At 48.2% G+C, this 21,863-nt stretch overlaps 7 protein-coding genes across 7 annotated transcripts; 3 read left to right on the top strand and 4 right to left on the bottom strand.

Moving 5' to 3' along the window:
• Positions 1-107: 107 nt before the first annotated feature.
• On the bottom strand, positions 108-1,371 carry BDV27DRAFT_138298 (E2 ubiquitin-conjugating protein MMS2). Its single transcript, XM_032069201.1, has 5 exons — positions 1,164-1,371; positions 1,016-1,095; positions 823-948; positions 683-762; positions 108-631 (listed from the first exon to the last, which is right to left on the bottom strand). The coding sequence occupies exons 1-5, from the start codon at positions 1,234-1,236 to the stop codon at positions 571-573; spliced, it is 420 nt and encodes a 139-aa protein (XP_031921133.1). The 5' UTR covers positions 1,237-1,371; the 3' UTR covers positions 108-570.
• A 199-nt stretch (positions 1,372-1,570) lies between these two features.
• Positions 1,571-7,380, top strand: BDV27DRAFT_74990 (putative endosomal peripheral membrane protein (Mon2)). The gene is made up of 6 exons (XM_032077481.1): positions 1,571-1,843; positions 1,900-1,966; positions 2,028-2,201; positions 2,248-2,454; positions 2,514-2,602; positions 2,653-7,380. The coding sequence occupies exons 1-6, from the start codon at positions 1,766-1,768 to the stop codon at positions 7,156-7,158; spliced, it is 5,121 nt and encodes a 1,706-aa protein (XP_031921132.1). The 5' UTR covers positions 1,571-1,765; the 3' UTR covers positions 7,159-7,380.
• BDV27DRAFT_74983 (vacuolar protein sorting-associated protein 26) lies at positions 7,381-9,539 on the bottom strand. The gene is made up of 5 exons (XM_032077480.1): positions 9,198-9,539; positions 8,598-9,070; positions 8,502-8,526; positions 8,271-8,387; positions 7,381-7,811 (listed from the first exon to the last, which is right to left on the bottom strand). Exons 1-5 carry the CDS (start codon positions 9,415-9,417, stop codon positions 7,603-7,605), a joined length of 1,044 nt encoding a protein of 347 aa, XP_031921131.1. The 5' UTR covers positions 9,418-9,539; the 3' UTR covers positions 7,381-7,602.
• A 2,227-nt stretch (positions 9,540-11,766) lies between these two features.
• On the top strand, positions 11,767-13,138 carry BDV27DRAFT_74980 (gluconokinase). Its single transcript, XM_032077479.1, has 2 exons — positions 11,767-12,177; positions 12,249-13,138. Exons 1-2 carry the CDS (start codon positions 11,950-11,952, stop codon positions 12,699-12,701), a joined length of 681 nt encoding a protein of 226 aa, XP_031921130.1. The 5' UTR covers positions 11,767-11,949; the 3' UTR covers positions 12,702-13,138.
• A 971-nt stretch (positions 13,139-14,109) lies between these two features.
• On the bottom strand, positions 14,110-16,934 carry BDV27DRAFT_138294 (FAD-binding oxidoreductase). The gene is made up of 5 exons (XM_032069200.1): positions 16,538-16,934; positions 16,405-16,485; positions 15,048-16,322; positions 14,809-14,984; positions 14,110-14,718 (listed from the first exon to the last, which is right to left on the bottom strand). Exons 1-5 carry the CDS (start codon positions 16,686-16,688, stop codon positions 14,626-14,628), a joined length of 1,776 nt encoding a protein of 591 aa, XP_031921129.1. The 5' UTR covers positions 16,689-16,934; the 3' UTR covers positions 14,110-14,625.
• Positions 16,935-17,282: 348 nt separating this feature from the next.
• On the top strand, positions 17,283-18,873 carry BDV27DRAFT_138293 (lactate 2-monooxygenase). Its single transcript, XM_032069199.1, has one exon. It carries the CDS (start codon positions 17,555-17,557, stop codon positions 18,767-18,769), a length of 1,215 nt encoding a protein of 404 aa, XP_031921128.1. The 5' UTR covers positions 17,283-17,554; the 3' UTR covers positions 18,770-18,873.
• Positions 18,874-19,735: 862 nt separating this feature from the next.
• Positions 19,736-21,425, bottom strand: BDV27DRAFT_74959 (2-oxoacid dehydrogenases acyltransferase-domain-containing protein). The gene is made up of 4 exons (XM_032077478.1): positions 21,192-21,425; positions 21,014-21,117; positions 20,891-20,962; positions 19,736-20,826 (listed from the first exon to the last, which is right to left on the bottom strand). Exons 1-4 carry the CDS (start codon positions 21,364-21,366, stop codon positions 19,756-19,758), a joined length of 1,422 nt encoding a protein of 473 aa, XP_031921127.1. The 5' UTR covers positions 21,367-21,425; the 3' UTR covers positions 19,736-19,755.
• Between the last annotated feature and the right edge of the window lie 438 nt (positions 21,426-21,863).

The raw sequence follows: 21,863 nt of genomic DNA, 5'->3' as shown, positions 1-21,863 counted from the left end.
TGATGTCACGTGCTATAGGGGAATCACGCACACGACCATGGGCCAGTATGCGAAGAGAGACCGAAAGTGTAACTCTTATGATTTGGCGGTGGTCAATCGTTCTGCCAATTATACATAAGCTGAGGAATTCCGTTCTCATTTGGACATCAAGCTTTGCACGAATCACTTGTATTTTGTCTTGAGATTCTCCCAAATCTAAACTGTTGAATCACGCACAAGTGACATTCAGCTAAATCTAACATTCAAATCATTCCTTCATAGTTCAATTTGCTACCGAGTTGGTGGTTCGGGGGCATTCGTTGCATTTTGCTTCTCCCTAAATCAAAAGTTGAGGATTTAACCCATCTAGGCCTATCGAGGTAGTAAGTCCACCACCTAGAGGCATATAGATATTTCGAGATATTTCTAAATAATAATGAACTGAAGACTCAGAATGAGATCACGCCATGCCTGCCGTTATGCATAGACTGTACACGCTCTAATGATGAAAGAAGAGAAAGGACGAGATGACGAGACCTGACGCAAAACTAACCACAATACTCCGATCATGTATCCTGCAAGATCATCGACTCAGAAGTTCGAGCCTTCCGGAGGCTGAGGAAGCTTCTTGTGTTGCGGAAGAGCCATATACCTAAAATGCTAAGCGTGGTTTCATCTAGCGGGAAAGATGGGGTTTGCATACCTTCTCATTTCAAGCAAGACAGTCTCCATACTATACTCGCGCTTCCATTGAGCCAAGCACGGCAGCTTTGTAGGGTCAACCTAAGTACGAATCTATGTTAACAGCCATCAGCATGATCAAGGATATAATGAAAGCCGCACCTTGCCGGTTCGTGGATCTACACAAGGGAGATTGACCCGTGAGATGAATTGGATCACAGGAGGATTGTCTGGGTAATCAGGACCGCAATGGATGTTGACACTGTATATCCTGTTCTCATGGACACTCTGGATGTTGCTGCATTAGTGACGCTGCCATATTGTACGACATTGATTGTACCAGCGGAAGACGAACATGAGGAGGGCCGAGAATAGTTCCGTTCCAGTTGCTCATCATCATATCTTCTCCGTCTGCAAGACCATAGGAGCAAGCCTCTGATTTGTGAACGCAATGTACATCAGCGGGATGGCGCATGTAACCGTAGGTGGGATGTCACGCTTACCTGCTCCTTGGCCTTTCTCGCCCTTCTCGAGCTCCTCAAGGAGCTTGAAGTTCCTTGGAATTTTGGCAGACATTGTTTTATAAATGAAAGGTGTGAGTTATAAAAGGAGATTGCACCGATAGCTTTTGGCAGAATATAAGGGATGGGGTGGGAAATGGAATTCTTTGACCAAAGCGGAGGAGGGGTTCAAATCCCACCTTCAAGCAACAATACCGCCCGGCTGCCCGCCCTGCGTATCGTATCGGCCTGAAGAGTCCCCTCACGTGATGATAACGGATTGGGTGCGTCACGTGTGGAGCCTATCTCCGCTAGCGTCTTGGCTTTCCCGGAGATGCCACGCCTGATGCTATGGTGGATCGTTGTTGAAAGGCATACGCATTGCAATCTGGTGTCAATTAAAGCACCGGTGGTCCGCTTGCATTTCTGGGAACGCGTACGGCGTTATCGCTCACGAGGTACCGAGCCATTTCTGTAGTTCTCGTGGTTTTAAACCAAATATCAGTCAACATCTTCATGAAACCATATCTGTTTCCTACTTAACTCCGAGCTCCAGGCAACTTCGAACGACGGTTGCCATGATCTGATCCAACAACTAGTTGGAAATGTCCTCCCAGCTTCTACAGACGGAACTCTTGAACCTTATTCAAGAGTCCAAGAGAAAGAATTCTGACCTCCGACGTGTGAGCTAACTGCCGATCAAAAGGGATATTCTAGGCTCTAGCTGACTGAAAGATAGGCGGCCGAAGAGTCTCTCAACGAGCTGAAGGCTTTGCCCTCAACTTCGGAGTCTCAAATTGCTGCCGGTGAGTCGGAATTACATTCCATCTCTGTCAAGTATCGGCGGATTTACTGAGAGCCTAAGAGATCTGGTACGCAAACCTAAATTTGTCGATCCGTTTATCTTAGCTTGCCATACGCGCCATGCAAAGCTCGCGGGTATTGGGGTTGTTTGCCTGCAAAGGCTGGTGGCATCCCGAGCGCTACCATCTGAGAGACTGAAAGATGTCCTCGGTGGGTTAAAGGAGACTACAAATCTAAGTAGGTGTTAGTCCCCTTGCGCCAACGCAATACTAATCATACCCAGGTCTGGATATACAACTCAAAATCTTACAATCTCTACCCTCTTTGCTACAGCATTACTCCAAAGACTTAGGCGGGGAGCTTCTTGTAACCACATTAGAGATCTGCGCCACTCTACAAGCAAGCAAGACCCTTGCACTTTCCAGTACAGCAGCGGCTACCTTGCAACAGCTGATAGTGTCAACATTTGAGCGAGTCCTCATCGAAGACAGTCAGTTCCCATATTTTAGATGTAGCCCTTTCATACTTAACCACTGACCTGGTTTCCAGAAACTCCCCAGGAGTCCAGGCCGAAGGTAACCGTCAAAATTGATGGAAACCCTGTAGATATTGGGTACTTTGCGTACGACGCCTTACGAGTAAGCACCGTGCCCGATGATGCATTTCGCCCTACTAATTTGTATTGAAGGTCCTAGACGATCTTTGTCGACTTGCGGATGGCGAGCAGCTGCAATTTCTACGAATCAAGTCACTATCTCCAATATTCGCACTAGAACTTATTGAAAGTGTTCTGGTCAACAGTGGCCGTCTCTTTGTTGGCCATGCCGAGCTTGCGCATGTGCTGCGAACCCGGCTTATGCCAATGACTGTGAGATACTTATCCGAAAGGCACTCTTTCGCCCAGACTATTCGAGTTGCTCGGATTCTTCTCGTCCTCCTTAAGCGCCATATGTCTCTTCTTCCCGCGGAATGTGAAATGGCTCTTGGCTTATTGACACACCTTCTCGAGCCTGATGGAAATTTGCCTTGGAAGCGCGTCCTTTGCATGGAGGTTTTTCGAGGACTGTATGCCGAGCCTGGTTTAGTTCGAATTGTCTACTCGCTGTACGATGGTGACGGGCGGAGGAAGAATATCCTCAAAGACCACATGGCTGCTCTCGTTCGTTTGGCATCTGAGAAGCCGTCGTTGATTGGCGTCAGCAGTCGGTCAACTGTGCCTTCGAAAGCCGCACACTCGAGATCCATTACTGAAGAACAGATCACTCTTGAAGCGGGTGGTGTCGCTGGTGTGATTGGAACGTCAGTCTCGTCTACTGACACAAATGTTCCGGGTATCAGTAGTCAGTGGAGTATGGTTCGCACTCCTTACATGGAGCTGCTTGACAAGACCGACCCTCCACCTCCCCCAGACACTTATATTTATAGCCTTGTGCTCAATTGCATTTCTTCGTTCGCTGAAGGTCTTGCCAAGTTCATCCTTCCCCTGACGGTGCCCGATCTGAAACAAAAACGGAGAAGTCGGATTGGAAACCCAGACCAAAGTGCGGATTCTCCTAGACCCTCTCACGATCTTCAAAGGACGAACTCGTCAAAAATTGCCCACAGGCTGAATACTAAGAAATCACCTGTGCCACTTAATCCTTTGGACTTGGAATCTCATCCTCAATTTCCGGCAATCAAAATCTGTGCTGGAATAATTGAGAATTGTTGGCCTGCTGTCCTTGCGGCGTGCTCCACCTTCTTGTATGCTTCGTTAGATGACGATTTCTATCACAACCTGGTTCGATCGTTTCAGAAACTGGCCCATGTTGCTGGCCTTCTTAGATTATCTACCCCTAGGGATGCTTTCCTAACAACGCTTGGAAAGGCAGCTATGCCAGTTGATGCAAGCGGCATGGTCCCATCGGTAGTCGCGTCTGCTCCCCGCCATAATCACACCGCAGAGGAGAAAAGGAAAAGCAGAGAGATATCCCTTGCCTCTCCAGTATCCGAGGCACCGCCAGATGCACCATCAGTATCTATCAGCACGAGGAATCTGTTATGTTTGCGTGCGCTGCTGAACCTGGGGATCGCTCTGGGGCCTACTTTGGACCATCCGGCCTGGTCTATAATCCTCGGTACGCTGCAGGATACAGGCCTGTTGACAAATGCATATTCAACTGGAGCTGAAGCTCCAAGCGCGCTTGATGGTTCGAAGGTTAGCCTCGGGGGTGAGATAATTGCTGTTCAAACAGCCTCTGCTAAGATGCTTGAGAGCACGAGCGACTACCCGAGTGATTCGTTTAGGGAGCTCTTAACTGCACTCTTGGATCTTTCTGAAGCAACGGAGGTGCCCCAACCAGGTGAGGCATCTGAGGAAACAACTGGTAATACTCAGTCGTCACAGTTCCGACCCGGTTTTATGCGCAGAAGCACCCGCCGTGTTTCACTAGTCGTGGGTAAATCCAAGACCCAAGATGAAGAACTAAAGTTTGTCTTGGACAAAGCGGGTGAGCTTTCAAGGGCAAATTTAGAACGATTGTCATCACTGGCTGAGAGCGATCACGAAGCTTGGCAAATCCTTACACAAAGCCTTATATCGACCGCGGCGGATGCATCGATTAGCCAAAACCTCCGGCTACGAGCCAACGATGTACTAAATACTCTTGTATTCCAAACTATGAAGCAGATGGGCAGCGACGATGACCAAGCGCGTAACTCTCGGCAAATGAGGAACCTCGAAACACTGAGGGACCAGATTCAAATTCTATATGACAAAAACGCTTGCTCACTTGGATCACCGTCTGCGCCTGTTACTGAGATCCACAAACAAAGCCTGGAGACCTTGAAAAATATCCTAGAACAATATGCGGAAACCTTCGCTGGCGGCTGGTCCGTCGTGTTTGGCCTTATATCCAGCGTGTTTGGGCAATGTCCAGTCCAAGAAAAAAGGACGATTGGGGCTGCTGACAAAAGCCGCAAAACCGCTCTAGTTGCAGACTCGCATCGCCTTATCCGAGTTGCTTATAAGTCCCTGCAGCTAATCGCCTCTGACTTCATTGCGCTACTCCCCCAGCACTGTCGCTTGGACCTTGTGGAATCATTTTCGAAGTTTGCTCTACAGCAACAAGATTTCAATATATCATTGACCACAACCTCGTCGTTTTGGAATGTTTCTGATTTTCTTCAGGGACAAATCGAAAACTTTTCCATTGAGTCTCGAGTCGATGCCTCCGTAAGCGAAGAGGCCCTCGTGGAACTGGCTAACGGCGATGATTCCTCTATCTCTAGGAATTCACTGTGGCTATTACTTCTGTTAAGAATCGTAGATCTCGCAACAGATAATAGGGCTGAGATTCGAAACTGTGCAGTCCATACTCTTTTGCGAATTTTCGATGCTTATGGCCAACAACTATCCCCCAAAGCATGGCGTCTGTGTCTCAATCGCGTGTTATTCCGGATGACGGAAGAGATTGAATTGGGATTGGAAGAAGTACGGGGCCAAGACACGAAGAAAGATTCCGACGAATTCAAGTCATGGGTAGAAACGTCTGTTGTCACCGTCAAAGGGCTGTCTGACCTCATCACGAACTTTTTCGAAGCAATCATTCGGGACCGGGAATTCGACCAGTCCTGGGAACGGCTCTTGGCTTACTTAAAGAAGCTAACCGCGTTGCAGATACTAGAGCTCAGTGAAGCGGTGTACCTAAGTCTTTCCAGTGTTCTAGTTCGTGTGCAGGCCCTAGATATGCTTAGCAAATCGTCGCTGCAATCTACCTGGGCGCTGTGGCTGAGCGGCCACCCTGCTGATAGGGAAGATTTGTTGGACCTGGATCGCTCGAACCAAGCCGCTGCAATCGCCTATCTACAAGCCTTCAAGGAAGTGTATCGCTTATACAAAGATGACCTGACAGGCGATGATGTTGGCAAGATCCTCCACAATATGCGGCATCTTGCTTGGAACTCTATCTCGCCACGATATTCTCCAGATATTGATCGACCATCTGACCTGCAGTCATCGATTATCGATTGCATGAGAACAATTTGTACAGATAAGGAAAATTCTCAGGCAGAAATCATCGCATGTCTTGCAGACTTCGCCGACTCTGCGTTGACGAGATGGTCACCAGGGAGCGATCCGAGGAAACCGACATACGTTGCCTTCTCCAAAAGCACAGTAGACCTCTTGAACTGGTATATCACCGAATTTGGTATCAAGAGGGATATATTCGGCAATGGCTCTCTGGCAGCTGTTCTTGAGCATCTCTCTAATCCAATCCTGCAAAGATATGAATGGCCTGGAAAGGACCGCGAGCCGATGTTGTGGCAAAAATCGACAACGACATCCCTAAACACCCTTCAAGTCGTAATTCCTTATGTCGAGGAACAGTATCAGAAGTCAAATCAGTCAGAGATCTCCCGCTTCTGGAAATGTGTCGTGGACATCGTGAATGGCTTAGTCTCAGCCAGGGGTTACCGAACTGTTCCTGTTCCCAGGGAAACCATATTTGCAGACGAATCCTTCGACATCGCCTCCTTCAACCGACTGAAAACCCTCATCATCCCAGCCCTCGGGGCATCTACCATCCCAGATGCCATCCGACAGGATTTCGCACGTGCACTATTGGGCTCTTCTTTCATCTACCTACCTCAACGATTTGATCTCCCGGGGAAAGGCCCGGAAGATGACCCTCTCAAGGGACTCTACGACGTCCGTCCCGGAAGGACGTTCGACCCCCCACCGACATCACGTACTGAAATGGCGTACACCATAATCGACACATTGTTTGAACTGGCATCGGCTCCTTCGAAAGAAGATTCGAAACACGCGTCGTCACGCATTGCACTCGCTCGTTCCATCACACCGTATCTGATCCTCCGATGTGCCGTATCCCTGAAGGGCTATATTGCAGACCAACCCCTGCGCGGACTCATGCCTCAGCCCACACCTGCGCGAAAGGTACTTTTGCACCTCCTCACGGGGATGGTGCACCTGCGAAGCGAACCTTCAGCCATTCCCTCCCCACCAATGGGCATGAGTTCAGCTGTGCTGGTAAAGGAAACAACTCCTTCTAGTGAGCAGAATTATAAACAGCATCTCGAATGGATATACCCGCTTGTTGTGCGGGCTGTACAGGTAGCGGGGAGAGAAAGAGACGATGGAGAAGTCCTTCAGGCTCTCGGAAAGGTGTTACATGAGGTCGGAGGCTTTTAATATTTAGCATATAGATTTCGGCCTACGCACCGCAGGAGTTACTCTGAACTAAAAATTTAGGTCTTGCTTTGTCTTGTCTTAATTTGACAGTTCCCTACATCCACTTTCATTACATGGTAAGCATGAGAATGGGCGGCATTGGTCATGTCTAGTTTACAGTTGAAGGCTTGGTCCTTTTTCATCATACGTTACATCGTTGAATCGAAGCCCAGCTATTCGCTCAAAAAGCTTGGACTAGTTGAAATCAGGGAGGCGACGTCCCTTACGCGAGCAATGCGACGTGAAAATAGGAATTGAACGACAGGTCAAGACAGGCAGATAGGTGAACAGGGCCAGAGTACAGCATTAGACTGGGTATATGTAGAACACAAGACAATTCGGCAGTCATGGACACGGTGTCATCCTCTTGAATCGACACAGCATAACTAGATCAGCTCCAGAACACTATGCCACGGGAGGAGCGACTGTCTGGTTAGGTAGCGGCTCCCGTCCAGGGCCTGCGGTGGCCGAGCCCGGCGGCAGTTGTTGCTGGTGCTGGTTCTGGAGTTGCTGCTGTTGGATCAATTGCTGTTGAGCGATCTGCGGCGTAGTAGCAATCTCGGGAGCCTGACGGTACAGGACAATCTCGGACTGCTTGAAGTACCGACGGGCATCTATTCGGAAGGCATGGGGGGTCAGTATACTGGTGACTAGAAAATTTCGGTACTCCGGTGCTTTCTGCAAAATCGGTGGAAACTGGGGGTGGGGCCGACCACGCGAGGAAATTTCCAGAGGTGGATTAGCGTGGGGGCGGCCAACCGGGGGGAGCGTCGGAAGAGAGCCCCCTCAACTCAGCCGACCTCTTTGGCGAGCCCCGGCCCGATTAGCCGTTCTTGAATGGCCCGAAGACTGGTCAATAACCGACCGGTTATTGACCCAGAGAGTGGGATGTCGTGGGATGTTGGGTAGAAAGAAAGCGGCAGCCTGAGGTTTTCAGGCCCCGCGTATCCACCCGCCCACGACGTAGAAGATGAAGATTGATCGGCATGTGAGATGAAAAACGACTCCGTGTATTGAAAAGAAAAGGGTAAAATTCATGTAAATATGAAAAGTACGGTTCCACGCGAACATACCTTCGTCAATAAGCACCAGACTCAGATAATAACGAGTTGAGTACTTCTTGTTAACGTCTCGGAATGTTGGAGTCAAGTCAAACCCTCCGAGGAATAAACGAATGGGGATAGTCTCGCCTGGTCATGATTAGTACAAGTGCTGTGACACGCGGTCTTCCGTAGGCTTTAATGGCCACAGGCACAAGAAACTAATGGATAACTCAGATTACGGTAAAAACTCTAATGACTCACCTCTTGAGGGCGAACCATCCATGATCTGTCGCAAAGCCAATCAGTAAATGGCCTGTCATGTAATTCGAGGATCGTAGAATGATATCGCAAGCTTACCTCAAACCGCACCAAAGTCTCACTTTCGTTGTATTGGTTTGGGGGAGATCCGGTCGTCTCACGTCGAATAATGGATAGCTCCATATGTTTGATCTTCAATCGCACCAAAAGGAAGTAGATGCGCCCCACAATGACATCCTTGAGATGATACTTAGACTTGGAATATTCGAATTCGATGTGCAGACAATCCTCAATACCAACGTCCATCTTAATGGGACTGTTGGTCTCCGGGGGCATGCGATAGGAGTACACCCATAGATCTTTCTCCCGGATTACGTCGGCCATCCGCCTTGAGACCGTCACACGAACGAAGTACCGCAGCTTCACATTAATACCATTGTATGACTCGTATTGCTTTTCGATGTTCTTGAAGTTGAACGGGAAGGTTTGCGGGTGTTGCAGCTCTCCGGGCGCTGCGAGCTCTTGCACTAAGGAGAGGAACTCATAATGGTTGCCGCGATCATAGAACATCTCTAGGAAGAAGTTTCGCGTTAGCATATGTTGAGCGCAGCATTGTTGACCGGATACTCAAGAGGGACGATGGGGACCATGATGCGTGGGAATGCGCAGGACGTTGATGACGAAACCAGTCTTTCATACCAATTGTGCCAATAAATTGCACCTTAATGCCCGTATGCTCTAATCGCTTTCCATCCTTGGGTCTCACAGTGACGGCACCCTTCACCGATTCTCCATCCATATACAGAGGGACCCTCTCGCGACGGCCCTTGTCGAGCTTGACATCCACTGTCTGACGTTCATCGCTATCTTCGAGCACGACGTCAATGTCGACGGGGGTGGAGAAGAAGAGGGAGGTCATCGTGGGTCAAGGGGTCAGGTAGATGGCTCAATGACCACTGCAGAATTGACAGGACGACTAAGCTAGATCGGAAATCGTGCAGTCGTTAAGGTTACCAGTTAGAATTGGATATTCCAAGTATGGCTGGCTATTGTTGCGAACCGCCGCTTTCCAACGGTTCGGGCGTGACTTGGCATAATGACAGCTTATGTAATTCACCGCCTTCCCCAACTATATGCTTATCTACTGAAAAAGGGCCAGCGAAAGCCCTACATCATCACCAATACTCTTCATAAGATCCTTCATGATATCATTGCTCATTTAGAATACGACGGACGAATAAACCTTTCGTAATACCCCATCGTTCGTGGTCAAAGCTCCTCTCGAACCGGAGTTCTGCTGCCCGATGCCATGGCGGCGGTCACACTGTTCATGTAGACTGTACCAATGATGGTTTCTGCCCTCCCCCATATAAGAATCGACATTATGATAAGATTGATAAATCACTGGAGGAAAATCTTGACAGAGCGGGGAGCACTAATTAAGATATGCATTAATCTCCAGTATCATCTGACAATCAGCCCCAAGCGATACGAAAATGATCCGGTCAACAACAGCCTCATCGACAGGAGCCACGACGGTTGTACATCCATACTCTGTACTACTTGCTATAACTCTATGCCTTTGAGAAAGAGGGGTCAGGCGCATTAAATATGACATCCGTGCCCTGTCTTTCTCTCATCCAGACTGGCTTTGACCCTTTCTGGAGCGGGTTATGTGATTATGTGAAGCTGCACTGTTGGGCACATACACATTGGAAACGCTCGGGTGATCATTGGCAGGACGGAGGTGCAGCAGCTGGAAACAGATTTCCGGCGTACGTGAACATGAACAACAAATAAGGTTGCACTGTCGGAATACGACCTACGTCTGAGAGAAGGTTTGACCTGCATTGCATGTCCACAGGCTACCCCGGAATCCGCCTTGTAAGTCCGCTGCATAATTGTCACGTTCTGGGGATGCTTTGACAAGTCGACCTTCTACAAAATGGCGGTCTAAGACTTCTAAGCCTGTTCGTGTCACACGACAGTAGCACTGTTAATGAAGATGGGAAAACGAAGCGGAGAAATTTCCAGGGATGTTTGTTCTTTCTTCCCGTGTCAAATTGATCTATCGACCTGATGCAAAAGTACCTGTTCATTAATTTCGCCGCAGTCTGGTACTGCCGAGTTGGTACCCCGTGTTTCCTGGCGGAAAGTTAAAAAAAGAAAAAGACAATATACTCCAGAGTGAATAGGGTAGTCACTGGCAGAAGCTTGATTGACGCTGAGCTTGTCCTGACCGTTCAGAGTATCTTTTAGGTACTTTTCCCCTTGATATACGGAGTATTATACCCATTTCGTTCCCAAGTAGGGTTCGGGCCTGACAGTGTTCTTTTTTTTTTTAATTTTTTTTTTTCCCTTTTCCCATCCCCTGGAAACATCATCGAAGACAACGGAAGGTGACCCCATACTCAAGATGGCATAGCGTGGGGGAACCAAGCCCCCATCCATTGGCCTGGTATTGTAACATTACACCGATACATACGACGTACAGTATTGTGCTCCGAAGCCCCGGGGTTGGGTTGTGTAGTACATGACATCATTCTCCCCAGGCTGGCGGCATTTGAACCTCGTAGAGAATTGCCGCCATTCCCGAGACACGACTGGTAGTTAAGTTGAAGATTCGTATTCTTCTTTGTTGAAATTCAAAATCAAGCAGGGAAGTAGTCGGTAGATATCCTTTCATTTAGCATTCTAGACCACGGTCTTCAACCAAGGGGAATTGTAGTGACCTTCATCCGGAAAGATACCGATTGATACGGGGTTATGTATGGACCTGTATGGAGAGTGGATAAATAAGGTAACTAATCGTTGACACTATATCGGATCTCCCGCTAATGACCAGACCGCTGGACTCTCTGAGTCTCTCCCAGTTTCAAATTATGGGGGTCTGGTTGCTTCGTCCCTGCTGAATATTTTTCCCCCACTCGAGGGGTTTTTTCCATTATTTTTTTGTTATAATTATTATTGTCATTACTGCGCATTACTGCCTAGGGTGTTTTTTTTTTATCCCATACTAGCTGGTTTTATGAATTTCTCCTTGCCCCATATCTGTATGACCCAATACCAACCGTTGTCAATATAAAATGAAAATACAGTCCCCGGCCTTTGACCCACCGTCCCAAATTTGATACTTACGTTTGAAGGAGATTTATGCCCTTTCATTCCCTACTTTTTTCTTTGCTCTTTGACTCTCCTCTCCCTTCTTCTCTTGCTAGTTCAATCGTCCTCCTCCCGTCTCTCTTCTCGGTTTCTATTCCTCTCGTCTTCCAAACCGCCCTTTTACTATAGCATCTACCTATCCATCCGTTCATCCCTACGTATACATCCGCAAAACAATCCATTGGTCGAACCGTTCACACCCTGTTCCACGAATTGCGCCCATCGCACAACGTCATACACTCCCTCCATATTAAAATAAAAAAACAAAACCCCTCCGTGAAAATTCACCATGCTTTCCGCCGGAGAAAGGCCCCAGCCGGCTATTGGCAAGAATGCCGCTGCCGCTCGCGCCAAATCCTCCCTGAGTCACTCGACCACCCCGATGTGGTCCGTCCAACCTAAGCCGGAACAAGTTCAACACATCTGGGTCGTAACAGGTCCTGCCGGTTGTGGCAAGAGTACGGTAGGACGAGGCCTGCAGGCTGCGCTGAACGTCCCATTCCTAGAAGGAGATGATGTAAGCCAACGAAACACTTGGAGAGTCGAATGAATAGTTTGACTGGAATCTACAAACTAACGGCTCCATAGTTCCACTCGCAAAAGAACAAAGAAAAGATGGGCAGTGGCATCCCACTCACAGATGCAGACCGCTGGGACTGGCTCATCTCGCTCCGCAATGCAGCCATCAAGGCCCTCTCGCCCTCGGAAGCAAACAACTTCCACCCCCCGTCGGGCGTGGTGGTTGCCTGCTCGGCCCTGAAGCAAAAGTACCGTGATGTCATGCGTGTGGCTGCTTACGGCTCGCCATCCGTGCAGATCCACTTCGTCTACCTGAAGTTGGACGAGAATGCCCTTCTGCAGCGTGTCGCGGCCCGCCAGGCCCATTATATGAAGAGCACAATGGTCCAGTCGCAACTGCAGGATCTCGAGGAGCCCCAGGGCGAATGGGATGCGCTGACCATTGATGCCCATGTGCCGCAGGAGCAGGTTATGCGGGAGGTTCTGGAAGCGGTGAGAGATAAGCTGGCTGAGTATCAGTAGCTTGCGTTCTCTCTTTCTTTTTGTCCGTTTTCTTTGAGTTCCCCTCGCTGTTCTTTGTGAGCGTTCTTTTACTATTGCTCTTAGCTTGGATCATATGCTTCGAGAAGCTTTGGGTATGCATGGATGACCTCCCGGTCTGGTGTCTGTGGAGTTTATTTATTATCTTGCCGTTTTTCTACGTGTTGGAAAATGTTTCGTTGAAACTTTGGATGGAGTTAACTTGCTGGATTGATTACCTTTTACTTTTGTCATGGTTTATAAATATATTATACCTCTTGTACTTGTTAGATTTACACATATGCTTTGTCGTCTTATTTTGGACAGTGCTACAATATTTCCTGCAATAAGCTCATGTTCGTTATTCCATCGTTATCTCTCTGCTCTGATCAAACAATAACATGACGTTGGCTAAACACAACATGTGGATTCCCCGGTGACGTCATGTCAATCTTGACAGTTACTCAATAATGACTGGATAAAGCGAGTATGTATCTTTACTAGCATCTATGATCTAGTCTATAGGGCAATGAATCAGCCCCACAGCCACTCAGATCCAATATTCAGGTGGAGCTGAATGGCCAAGCGGCTTACTGTGTCCAACCCCAACCCTAGCCCGATACGTGATATCAGACTCACCATACGCCGATACCAACCGAGAAAGAACATCCTTGCTAGCCCTAACATTGCCCAGTCCCGAAAAGGTAATGCTCACTGGATGCCCTAATGCCGGAGTTATCAGATCATGTACGAGATCATCTCTATCTACAGAGGAAAGAATGAGGTCAACGTGGTGACTGGTAGTTTTTAGGCCGGAATATCATTCCATTCTATCGCCAAAGAAAGGAATATAGTTCAGTCACAAACCCAATCTACGTTGGGGTGGTGGGAGTTACTGCAGTGCACTAACAAGAACTGCTGTGAGCCATTGATGATTATAGTACCGGGGCATGATATCAGACACTGAACGAGTATACTTACGTCGGCCGAGGGTCCCTGTGTCCATACCGCTACCAGCAGAATGAAGACTTTTAAGTTAAGGAATTAAGCATGGCTGATTGACATAACCAACATACAGGGAGAGATTTCGATAGAGGAATCAATTCAATTTATTACCTACCACTACTAGTTTGCCTACCCAGTAAGGATTAAACATCATGCGCAGCTACCGCCTGTTACTCAGTATTCTCGACTTCCCTTGTTCGACGACCCATGGTGACGTACTCTCCAGTAGTATCACAAGCCTGTCGTCAACGGCAAGGAAGCTCTTCATGTACCTCTCGGCAAGAGAGGATGTAGGGGCTGTCAAGTGGAATATACTGTTCTTCGAGCTTCTGGACAAATCCGGTAAATACTTTGCGCATGGATTCGCGTCATTCTAGAGAGAACTGGATCAAACAACATGCATGTATAGCGGTATCCCTCTGTCCAGTTCAGCCTACCATGATACTTTTCAGGGTTTTCAGGAATCTGTTGTACGATAGCTTCCCCAAGACCTTCAGGATAGCTATCAAACTGGTTATAGTAGACGAAGTATCTACCGCGGCAACGGATAAAATACAAGGCCTCTAGTTCCCATTTTGACCAACAGGTGACACGGAACAACAATTTGGGGTACTAAGATATATGGCCACTGAAAACCAAGGAAGAGTGAAGAAGAACTGTAAAGGAGATTGAAGGTGTAATAAAGAATGGTTAAGGTGGTAGAGGGGAAAGAAGGGGAAGAGGGGAAGCAATGGATGGAGTAAGTGACATTAAGCGCGGTGAATGAGGGGGACGAGGCAACGAATATAATCAGGCAGACAGCAGGCATTCACTGGCGGTCTCCCGTGACAAGCCCTCACAGGAACCAAGTATGTTCATAATACATATGTTATAAAGCCTAGCAAAAGCCTAGATACCAGTTCTTTTATTCTATCCTTGACGCTTACCACTCGGGGACTTCTCCCTGCCTTGGGATCTGAACTCTTACAACCTTATCACAATTGAGCAGGCAAAGAGGGTCAAGAGCTTGTTTGAACTGCGAAGATACTAGTCAACTTTGGGTAGACAAAATAAATAAATAGAAGGCAAGGGATAATGTGAGGACAACTTGAGGGTTATAACATACTCTGCGCATGGTATCGACAGTTGTCTTACCAAGTTCATGCTCCAGATAGTCCCTCTTCACCATTCCCACTCCATGCTCCCCAGTAACAGTCCCTTCCATTTCCACGGCACGCTTCACCATGTTGTGGACAACACTCTCCGCTACCTGGCGTTGATCATCATTAAAGAGGAGCATTGCTATTTTAAAGCGTGGTTAGTGAATATGTCGAATACCCTGGCATAAAAAGTATGAGCGCTTACCATGAAAGTTCCCATCACCTACATGGCCAACTATGCCTCCAAGTAAACCACTGGCAGAAATTTCCTCTCTAGTTTGCTCGATGATATCGGGCAGTCTGCTCATTGGCACAGCTACATCGGTAGTCCAGACATGATCCGTGGGTTGCTGTTTCATCTGCAGAATACTCCACAGCGCTACCTTTCTTGCACTCCACAACTCATCAACCTCCTCCGAACTGCGGGCAAACGTGAAAGTCTTCTTATTAGCATTCTCGGCTAATCCCTGAACAATCGCAATTTTCTCCTTCACTTCACCGGGCGCTCCAGAGAACTTGAAGAACAACGTTGGGGCCTCGTCCCACGAACGACTTGTTGTTTGGCTCATGTTGATGCACTTCATCTGGACGTCATCCAGGAGTTCCACGGCGGCAATATTTATCCCCTTTTTGACCACTTCGGAAACACAGCTGGCTGCATCATGAACGGATGGAAAAGACGCAACTGCCACTGCCTCATTAATCGGCTTGACAGCCAGCTTCAATGTCGCCTCTGTGACTAGGCCAAGCGTACCCTCACTGCCGATGAATATTCTAGTTAGATCATAACCGGCGCTAGATTTCCGTGGCCTCTGTCTGGTCTTGATAATTGTCCCATCGGCCAGAACAACAGTCAGAGACAGTACCCAGTCACGCATTGTCCCATAGTGATACGCGTTTGTTCCAGAACAGCCGGTACCGACCATACCACCAATCATTGCGCCAGGGCCAGGGTCTGGAGGGAAAAAGAGTCCATCCTTAGCGAGTTCTTCGTTCAATACTTCCCACTGCACCGCAGGTTGTACTACGACATCCAAATCATCTTTGTGCACTGTTAGGATTTGGTCCATGCCTTGGAAGTCAATGCAGACGCCTCCTCTGGTCGGCGCAAAGTGCCCCTCGAGACTCGTTCCCCCTGCATATGCTGTCACTGGAAGTCTGCGTCGGTGACAGATTTTCATCACGCGGGAAACCTCTTCTGTAGTCGAAGGGCAAACAACTACTGAGGAGACTTCGGTTTTACTGGGAGAATAAGATGACCACTCAGAAGTGGAGTAGGGTGCCAAAGCTTCCTTGTCACTGACGACATTGTCCTTGCCCAGGATACCAACGAACTCTTCAACTGCTCCTTGGATGTTGGAGTGAGAAGTATCATGGCATGGCGGTGGAAACTCTTTGAGCGGCGTAGTAGATGTCCCTTCTGGTTCCGGCTTTTTTGCAATGCCTAAATAATAACCAGTGAATCCTGAGAGAAAGAGGGCTGAAACGAATTTGCTTGGTTAGTTACACAATATCTTCCATTATGACAGACTAATGCTGGGCAACAGATATACTGCACATACCGGATGAAGCAATGACAATACCGACACCTGTAGTCCATTGCCTACGTTGTGGGTGACTGGACGCCCCCTGGTTATGGTGTTCTTTGGCTAGTTAGCAGGAGTATACCCACAGGGGTCAGAGAACGACGCTCACCAGATTCCTGCCTGCATCGAGTACCCACTGACATGAAAACCTTTGGGGTTAAAGGTCTGCTTGTCTTTTGCAAGCGAGACCTCGGCCAAGTGGATCCGGAAGAGACGGCCTGCATTAGAGGGCGACCCTCCCTTGCGCCGACCCTTAACATGTTTTACGTTTGCTATTTCCTTGCTTCTGATGTGTAGGTATGGCAGCAAGAAGAGAGAGATGTCTCTATTCGCGGCACTAGGTATTGCAATGCCTTTCCCTGCGAAGTGCTGATGACATTAGTAGATCTAAGTACCACTTCATCAGCTGAAGCGGGGGACCTTGATATAGTCGTCCTCGTCGGCCGAATGGATAATTTATTCAATAACCATGGTGTTACCGAAACTAGAAACGTTAAGAGGACTTAATTGTTCATGGACAGACAGCACGTCTCTCGGGGTTAGACTGGTTCTCCCCGAAATAAATGGTACGCAAGCTCGTTGACGTCATGCCACATAAGGGCAACTGAGTGCAACGCCAATAGTATGCATGTTCATATCCAATTGGACTTCTGTCCGAGGTCGTATGATAAAATCAGAGCATCTCCATTTTGACCTTGATGTTATTGGTTAATGCGTGAGAGACAAGCTTCTTCGAACACGGCATCGCTAGTAGTTTATTCTATCGGCCGAAAAGAGATCTCGGTCCCTTACGGCAGCTAAGCTGAACCCTGAACCCACCAAGCGGGTCTTAATATGACATAGTTCGCGACTGTGGTACTGACTTACGTCAATCGTGCAGTGTTCGACCGGCCCGATCGGCCTTGATCGATGAACAATCTCTGCTGAACGTAGCCGGCTGACCGGGTCGATTGTCATGGAAGCCGGTCTTGTACCAAGACATGCCCTAAGTTGCTCAACTATAAATGGGTGCGAGAGCATTTGCTTCAAGTTAGAGAGATCTATACACACAGCATATTAGTTTTATACATCAGACCGGAAAACACAAAAGAGCCAAAGGGGGAGGAGTCAACTACACTTCGCAACGATGTCGTCAGCCCAGCACAATCCATTGCCATACACCTACGAGACGAAAGTATATACTGAGGGGCTCAATGACAAAAAGCCCGCTATCACTTTTGATCCTTTCAAATGGGAGGGACTGGCTAAAGAGCGCCTCTCAGCAGATAGCTTCGGCTACGTCTGGGGTTCTGCTGGGGCCAGAGAAACAGATGATAACAACCGGAAGGCATTCAAGAAATGGGGCATCGTTCCATCCCGTCTGGTTAAAGCGGACTTTCCAAGTTTGAAAACGACGCTGTTCGGTGAGGATTACGAGTACCCGATCGCAATCGCACCAGTAGGAGTACAACGAATTTTCCACCGCGATGGTGAGGTTGCTGTTGCTTCCACTGCACAGAATGAAGGGATAACGTACATCCTGAGTTCTGCATCTTCGACCAGTATTGAGGACGTCGCCGAAGCCAATGGGCATGGGTCCCGGTGGTTTCAGTTATACTGGCCGTCAAATGAGCACAACGACATTACAGCCAGCTTGTTGAAACGCGCCAAAGATGCCAACTACAAAGTCTTGGTGGTCACACTCGACACCTACATCCTTGGATGGCGCCCCTCGGACTTAGAAAATGGGTATAATCCATTCCTCCGGAAAGACAATATTGGGGTCGAGATTGGCTTCTCCGATCCTGTGTTTCGGAAGAAGTTTGCGGAAAAGCACGGCAAAAGCGTCGAAGAAGACATGGCGACTGCAGCGGCAGAATGGGCTCATATGATATTCCCTGGGCTAAGCCATGGGTGGGAAGATCTCCAGTTCCTCCGTCAGCATTGGGATGGCCCAATTGTACTGAAGGGTATACAAACGGTTGAGGATGCAAAGCTGGCAGTCCAGTACGGCATGCAGGGAATAGTAGTATCCAACCATGGCGGACGCCAGCAGGATGGGGGAGTGGGATCTTTAGACATGCTGCCAGACATTGTCGACGCGGTGGGGAAAGATCTAGAAGTCATCTTTGATTCTGGCGTGCGCTGCGGCGCTGATGTAGCTAAAGCTCTGGCGCTAGGGGCCAAAATGGTCCTTATCGGTCGACCCTACGTGTACGGACTGGCCATCGCTGGTAGGGAGGGTGTCCGCCATGTACTACAGAGTATATTGGGTGATCTACAGCTTACTCTTCATCTGTCCGGGATCAGATCGGTGCATCCAGAGCACCTTAATAGATCTAGACTACGACGGATGGATTAAGCAACATACAGGCGCTACCTAACAAGGTTGAAGGTTGAACTTGTGCCCAAATTCGATATGGACATATATACATAACCCTAATTTGAGCTCCACAGTGCTTCAAGTCCAACAACTAGTTGTTCAATTATTATAGAATCGGCATCTTGTATTAAACCATAGCAAATAAGCTCGGTTGGATCAAAAACTTCACTATAGCAGAGCTTAAATCGATCTTTAATGAATTCTAAAAAGCTTCTCCTCCGAGGTTCCGGATACATATCTTTTGGTGAACCAAAGCTACTCTAGCACGTACATACATAGCATGTTGAACCACTCCTCTACTTGTTGAAATGTATGAATTCATGCATTCTTACTGTTGGACGAGATAACCAGTTAGTAAATCACTATATATATTTCTTGTGATGGGGACACACAAAGAAACTCACCAAAGGGTGTTTCGTTCGTTCAAGGTAATTCTAACAAGCGAAGACATGATCAGGTACCCTACAGTAAGTGGCTCACATAAAAAGCGAAGGACCAGCGAGTGAGCACTACTAGTAAGGGTACAATGCACCAGCAAAGAGAACAATAACTTTTCCCCGAGGGAATCTCGCTCGCTGTTGAGCGGACCATTGAAGAATTGAGGATTTTTGTTTCCAAAAATTTCTTGCATCTATTCGTGAACAGATCGAAGATTTAAGGGCATGATCCCCTACTCCAAGTCCCGGCATATAGCCGGGTTGAGGGCACCCCGCACTATGGAAAACGAGGAAATGGAAGAAGAAAAGAAGGGGGAAACTTCATCTTTATGGTTGCCTTTTACGTCAAGATTGCAAAGGGAAGGACCAAAGTTAGTTCCTGTCTAACGGTAATGATGAAGGCATCATCCATAGACACCATGATTTACACTTCCGACAATGTATGGCAGGTGGTGATAGTGTGTCAGGTCACATAAACCCTCATTGATTTTAACGGTTTGAATGAGAACTTCTATCTATATACATGAACTACCGTAGCTTTAGAAGCATCAACTCCGGGGCTTCAATACATTCCCGGACTTTATTGGCCATCCGAGCCATAGTCGCGCCATCCACGACTCGGTGATCTGCACTCCAGCTGAAATTTACCAATTCACCCTTGGTAACCTGACCCGCCTCATCGAAGATTGGTACCGTCTTGGATTTTCCAACACCCAGGATAGCCACTTCGTTGGACACAATCACTGGTGCGACGTAAGTACCCCCAATATTTCCTATGTTTGAGACGGTGATTGTCCCGCCACTCAGGTCTGCTGGAGTGAGCTTCCCTTCTTTACCTAAGGCGCTTAGGCGGGAGATTTCTGCTGCAACGTCTTCAATTGACCGGTTGGCAACATCTTTGACATTCGGCACGATCAAGCCTTGCGGTGTATCCATTGCAACACCAATGTTGTGTCTGGGCCGCATGATGAGTTGGGGCTTGTCGGGATTGCTTGTGTCAACCTTGGCGTTCAAGATTGGATATTCATTTAGGGCTAGAGAGACGGCTTTGATGACGAAGGAGAGGAAGGTAATTCTCCTGGGGTCCTTCGGATCATTGGCCAGTTTCTTTCTCAGAGCAGTGATATTGTTGATGTTTAGCTCATCTGCAAATAGGAAGTGGGGGATGTTGAGCGACCGTGTCATGGTCTTAAACATTTGTGACTGGATTGGTGTTAGGTTGACCGCTGTGTCTGTTTGTTGTGACACAGGGGCTGTAGGGGTTGTAGGTTGCGACGCAGGTGCCGAGTCCCGCGCCGCCACAAATCGAAGGACGTCTTCTTTGAGGACGCGTCCGTCTTTCCCTGTCCCTAGAACATCTAGAATATTCACATTATGGGTCTTCAGCATCCCACGGACGGCCGGGGTGGCAAGAGTGGCATAGCGTGAAACATTCTTCGGGGTTTCTGGCTTTTGAGTAGTAGCAGCCACTTCTACTGAAGGTTGTTTTGCCTCAGCCTGTGCAGGAGCAGAGCTGGGTTGTGCGGCTGCTGGTGTGGGCTCAGGTGGTGGGTTATCATCTGGATATTTTCCATCCTCAACCTCTATATCGCACAGAGCCTACAGTGGAATTCTCTCAGCGGTCATATTCTCAAGACATAGACGTGAATGCAGTATTACGTACCTTTCCTGTGGGGACAGTGTCATCTGCTTGGAAGTGAAGCTTCTTAACAATGCCTCCGTACCTCGAGGTAATCTGATATTGTTAGGTCTCCATGTGCTGGTCATTGGTACGAAAGCGACTAACATCATCCACTGCTTTATCCGATTGATATTGACAGAGAGGTTTCCACTCCTCTATATGGGCGCCTTCCTCGACGTACCATTGAATGATTTGAACTTCCGTGATCCCTGCGGAGCGCAAGTAGGGTGAGTAAGCATATGATATATGCGTATAACGCAGGTTATAGGGTGATTTGATGTACCTTCGCCAACATCCTTCAAGATCTGAGACTTGACCCCCCACAGAGCCGGAGCAGCATGGAATGTGCGACGGGGTAAGGATATTGTTGATGGGGAGCGAGTTATCGGCAGGACTCTGTGAGATTGGCAAGAACGGAGAGCCCGGGAGAGGCCTCCATTGCAGCGTAGAATGCTCATTGTCAGGCCGAAGTCAACCCACGGTTATGGAGGAGGAAAGGATGCTTTTCGAGAGGGGAGAGCGCAACATTTCATTGTGGAATGATGGTGGTAGTCCATTATTATTGCTCTCCTTCCTCCGCATTCTGAACCCCGAACGCCGACGATAGCCGACCCCAGCGTCATCCCACGTGACCGTCTCTCCGCATTTTACGAACGAACATTTCGGTCCATCTTTGCTTCCGCGATGTGTTGCGGAGAAATAAACCACTGTCGAGCTACCTGATTTTTTGTTGATAAGGCTGTGCCGAGATAATGCGATAAAAACCGAAAATCTTAGCTAGGGGGGTCCAATTGGTTCCTCTCAGTCTATATTCTCCCCTAGACAGGCATTTTCAATCCAATTGGTGAAGAAAATCCTCTTGAGCGGTCGCGCAGTACCAGAGAAGCCATAGGTACTCGAAAGATGACAAAGCTTGAAGACTCGAGAGGACCTCGGAGAGTCGGAAGGGGGGAGG

Source organism: Aspergillus caelatus (genome assembly GCF_009193585.1).
Source record: "Aspergillus caelatus strain CBS 763.97 unplaced genomic scaffold BDV27scaffold_371, whole genome shotgun sequence".
Taxonomy (NCBI): domain Eukaryota; kingdom Fungi; phylum Ascomycota; class Eurotiomycetes; order Eurotiales; family Aspergillaceae; genus Aspergillus; species Aspergillus caelatus.
Note: the sequence above shows the minus strand (reverse complement) of the source record. Positions and strands in the feature narration are given on the sequence as shown.

Bases quoted from the DNA above. Each gene is read 5' to 3' on its own strand.
- BDV27DRAFT_138298 (XM_032069201.1), bottom strand. From the start codon at position 1,236: ATGTCTGCCAAAATTCCAAGGAACTTCAAGCTCCTTGAGGAGCTCGAG. The intron at 1,096-1,163 runs GTAAGCGTGACA...TTCACAAATCAG, and splicing joins CGAGAAAGGCCAAGGAGCAG to AGGCTTGCTCCTATGGTCTT. The intron at 763-822 runs GTGCGGCTTTCA...ATTCGTACTTAG, and splicing joins TAGATCCACGAACCGGCAAG to GTTGACCCTACAAAGCTGCC.
- BDV27DRAFT_74990 (XM_032077481.1), top strand. From the start codon at position 1,766: ATGTCCTCCCAGCTTCTACAGACGGAACTCTTGAACCTTATTCAAGAG. The intron at 1,844-1,899 runs GTGAGCTAACTG...ACTGAAAGATAG, and splicing joins AGAATTCTGACCTCCGACGT to GCGGCCGAAGAGTCTCTCAA. The intron at 2,202-2,247 runs GTAGGTGTTAGT...AATCATACCCAG, and splicing joins AAAGGAGACTACAAATCTAA to GTCTGGATATACAACTCAAA.
- BDV27DRAFT_74983 (XM_032077480.1), bottom strand. From the start codon at position 9,417: ATGACCTCCCTCTTCTTCTCCACCCCCGTCGACATTGACGTCGTGCTC. The intron at 9,071-9,197 runs GTATGAAAGACT...ACTTCTTCCTAG, and splicing joins GCAATTTATTGGCACAATTG to AGATGTTCTATGATCGCGGC. The intron at 8,388-8,501 runs GTGAGTCATTAG...AATCATGACCAG, and splicing joins GGATGGTTCGCCCTCAAGAG to GCGAGACTATCCCCATTCGT.
- BDV27DRAFT_74980 (XM_032077479.1), top strand. From the start codon at position 11,950: ATGCTTTCCGCCGGAGAAAGGCCCCAGCCGGCTATTGGCAAGAATGCC. The intron at 12,178-12,248 runs GTAAGCCAACGA...ACGGCTCCATAG, and splicing joins CATTCCTAGAAGGAGATGAT to TTCCACTCGCAAAAGAACAA.
- BDV27DRAFT_138294 (XM_032069200.1), bottom strand. From the start codon at position 16,688: ATGTTAAGGGTCGGCGCAAGGGAGGGTCGCCCTCTAATGCAGGCCGTC. The intron at 14,985-15,047 runs GTAAGCGCTCAT...GCTTTAAAATAG, and splicing joins AGGTGATGGGAACTTTCATG to CAATGCTCCTCTTTAATGAT. The intron at 14,719-14,808 runs GTATGTTATAAC...GTATCTTCGCAG, and splicing joins CTGTCGATACCATGCGCAGA to TTCAAACAAGCTCTTGACCC.
- BDV27DRAFT_138293 (XM_032069199.1), top strand. From the start codon at position 17,555: ATGTCGTCAGCCCAGCACAATCCATTGCCATACACCTACGAGACGAAA.
- BDV27DRAFT_74959 (XM_032077478.1), bottom strand. From the start codon at position 21,366: ATGAGCATTCTACGCTGCAATGGAGGCCTCTCCCGGGCTCTCCGTTCT. The intron at 21,118-21,191 runs GTACATCAAATC...TGCGCTCCGCAG, and splicing joins CTTGAAGGATGTTGGCGAAG to GGATCACGGAAGTTCAAATC. The intron at 20,827-20,890 runs GTACGTAATACT...ATTCCACTGTAG, and splicing joins ACACTGTCCCCACAGGAAAG to GCTCTGTGCGATATAGAGGT.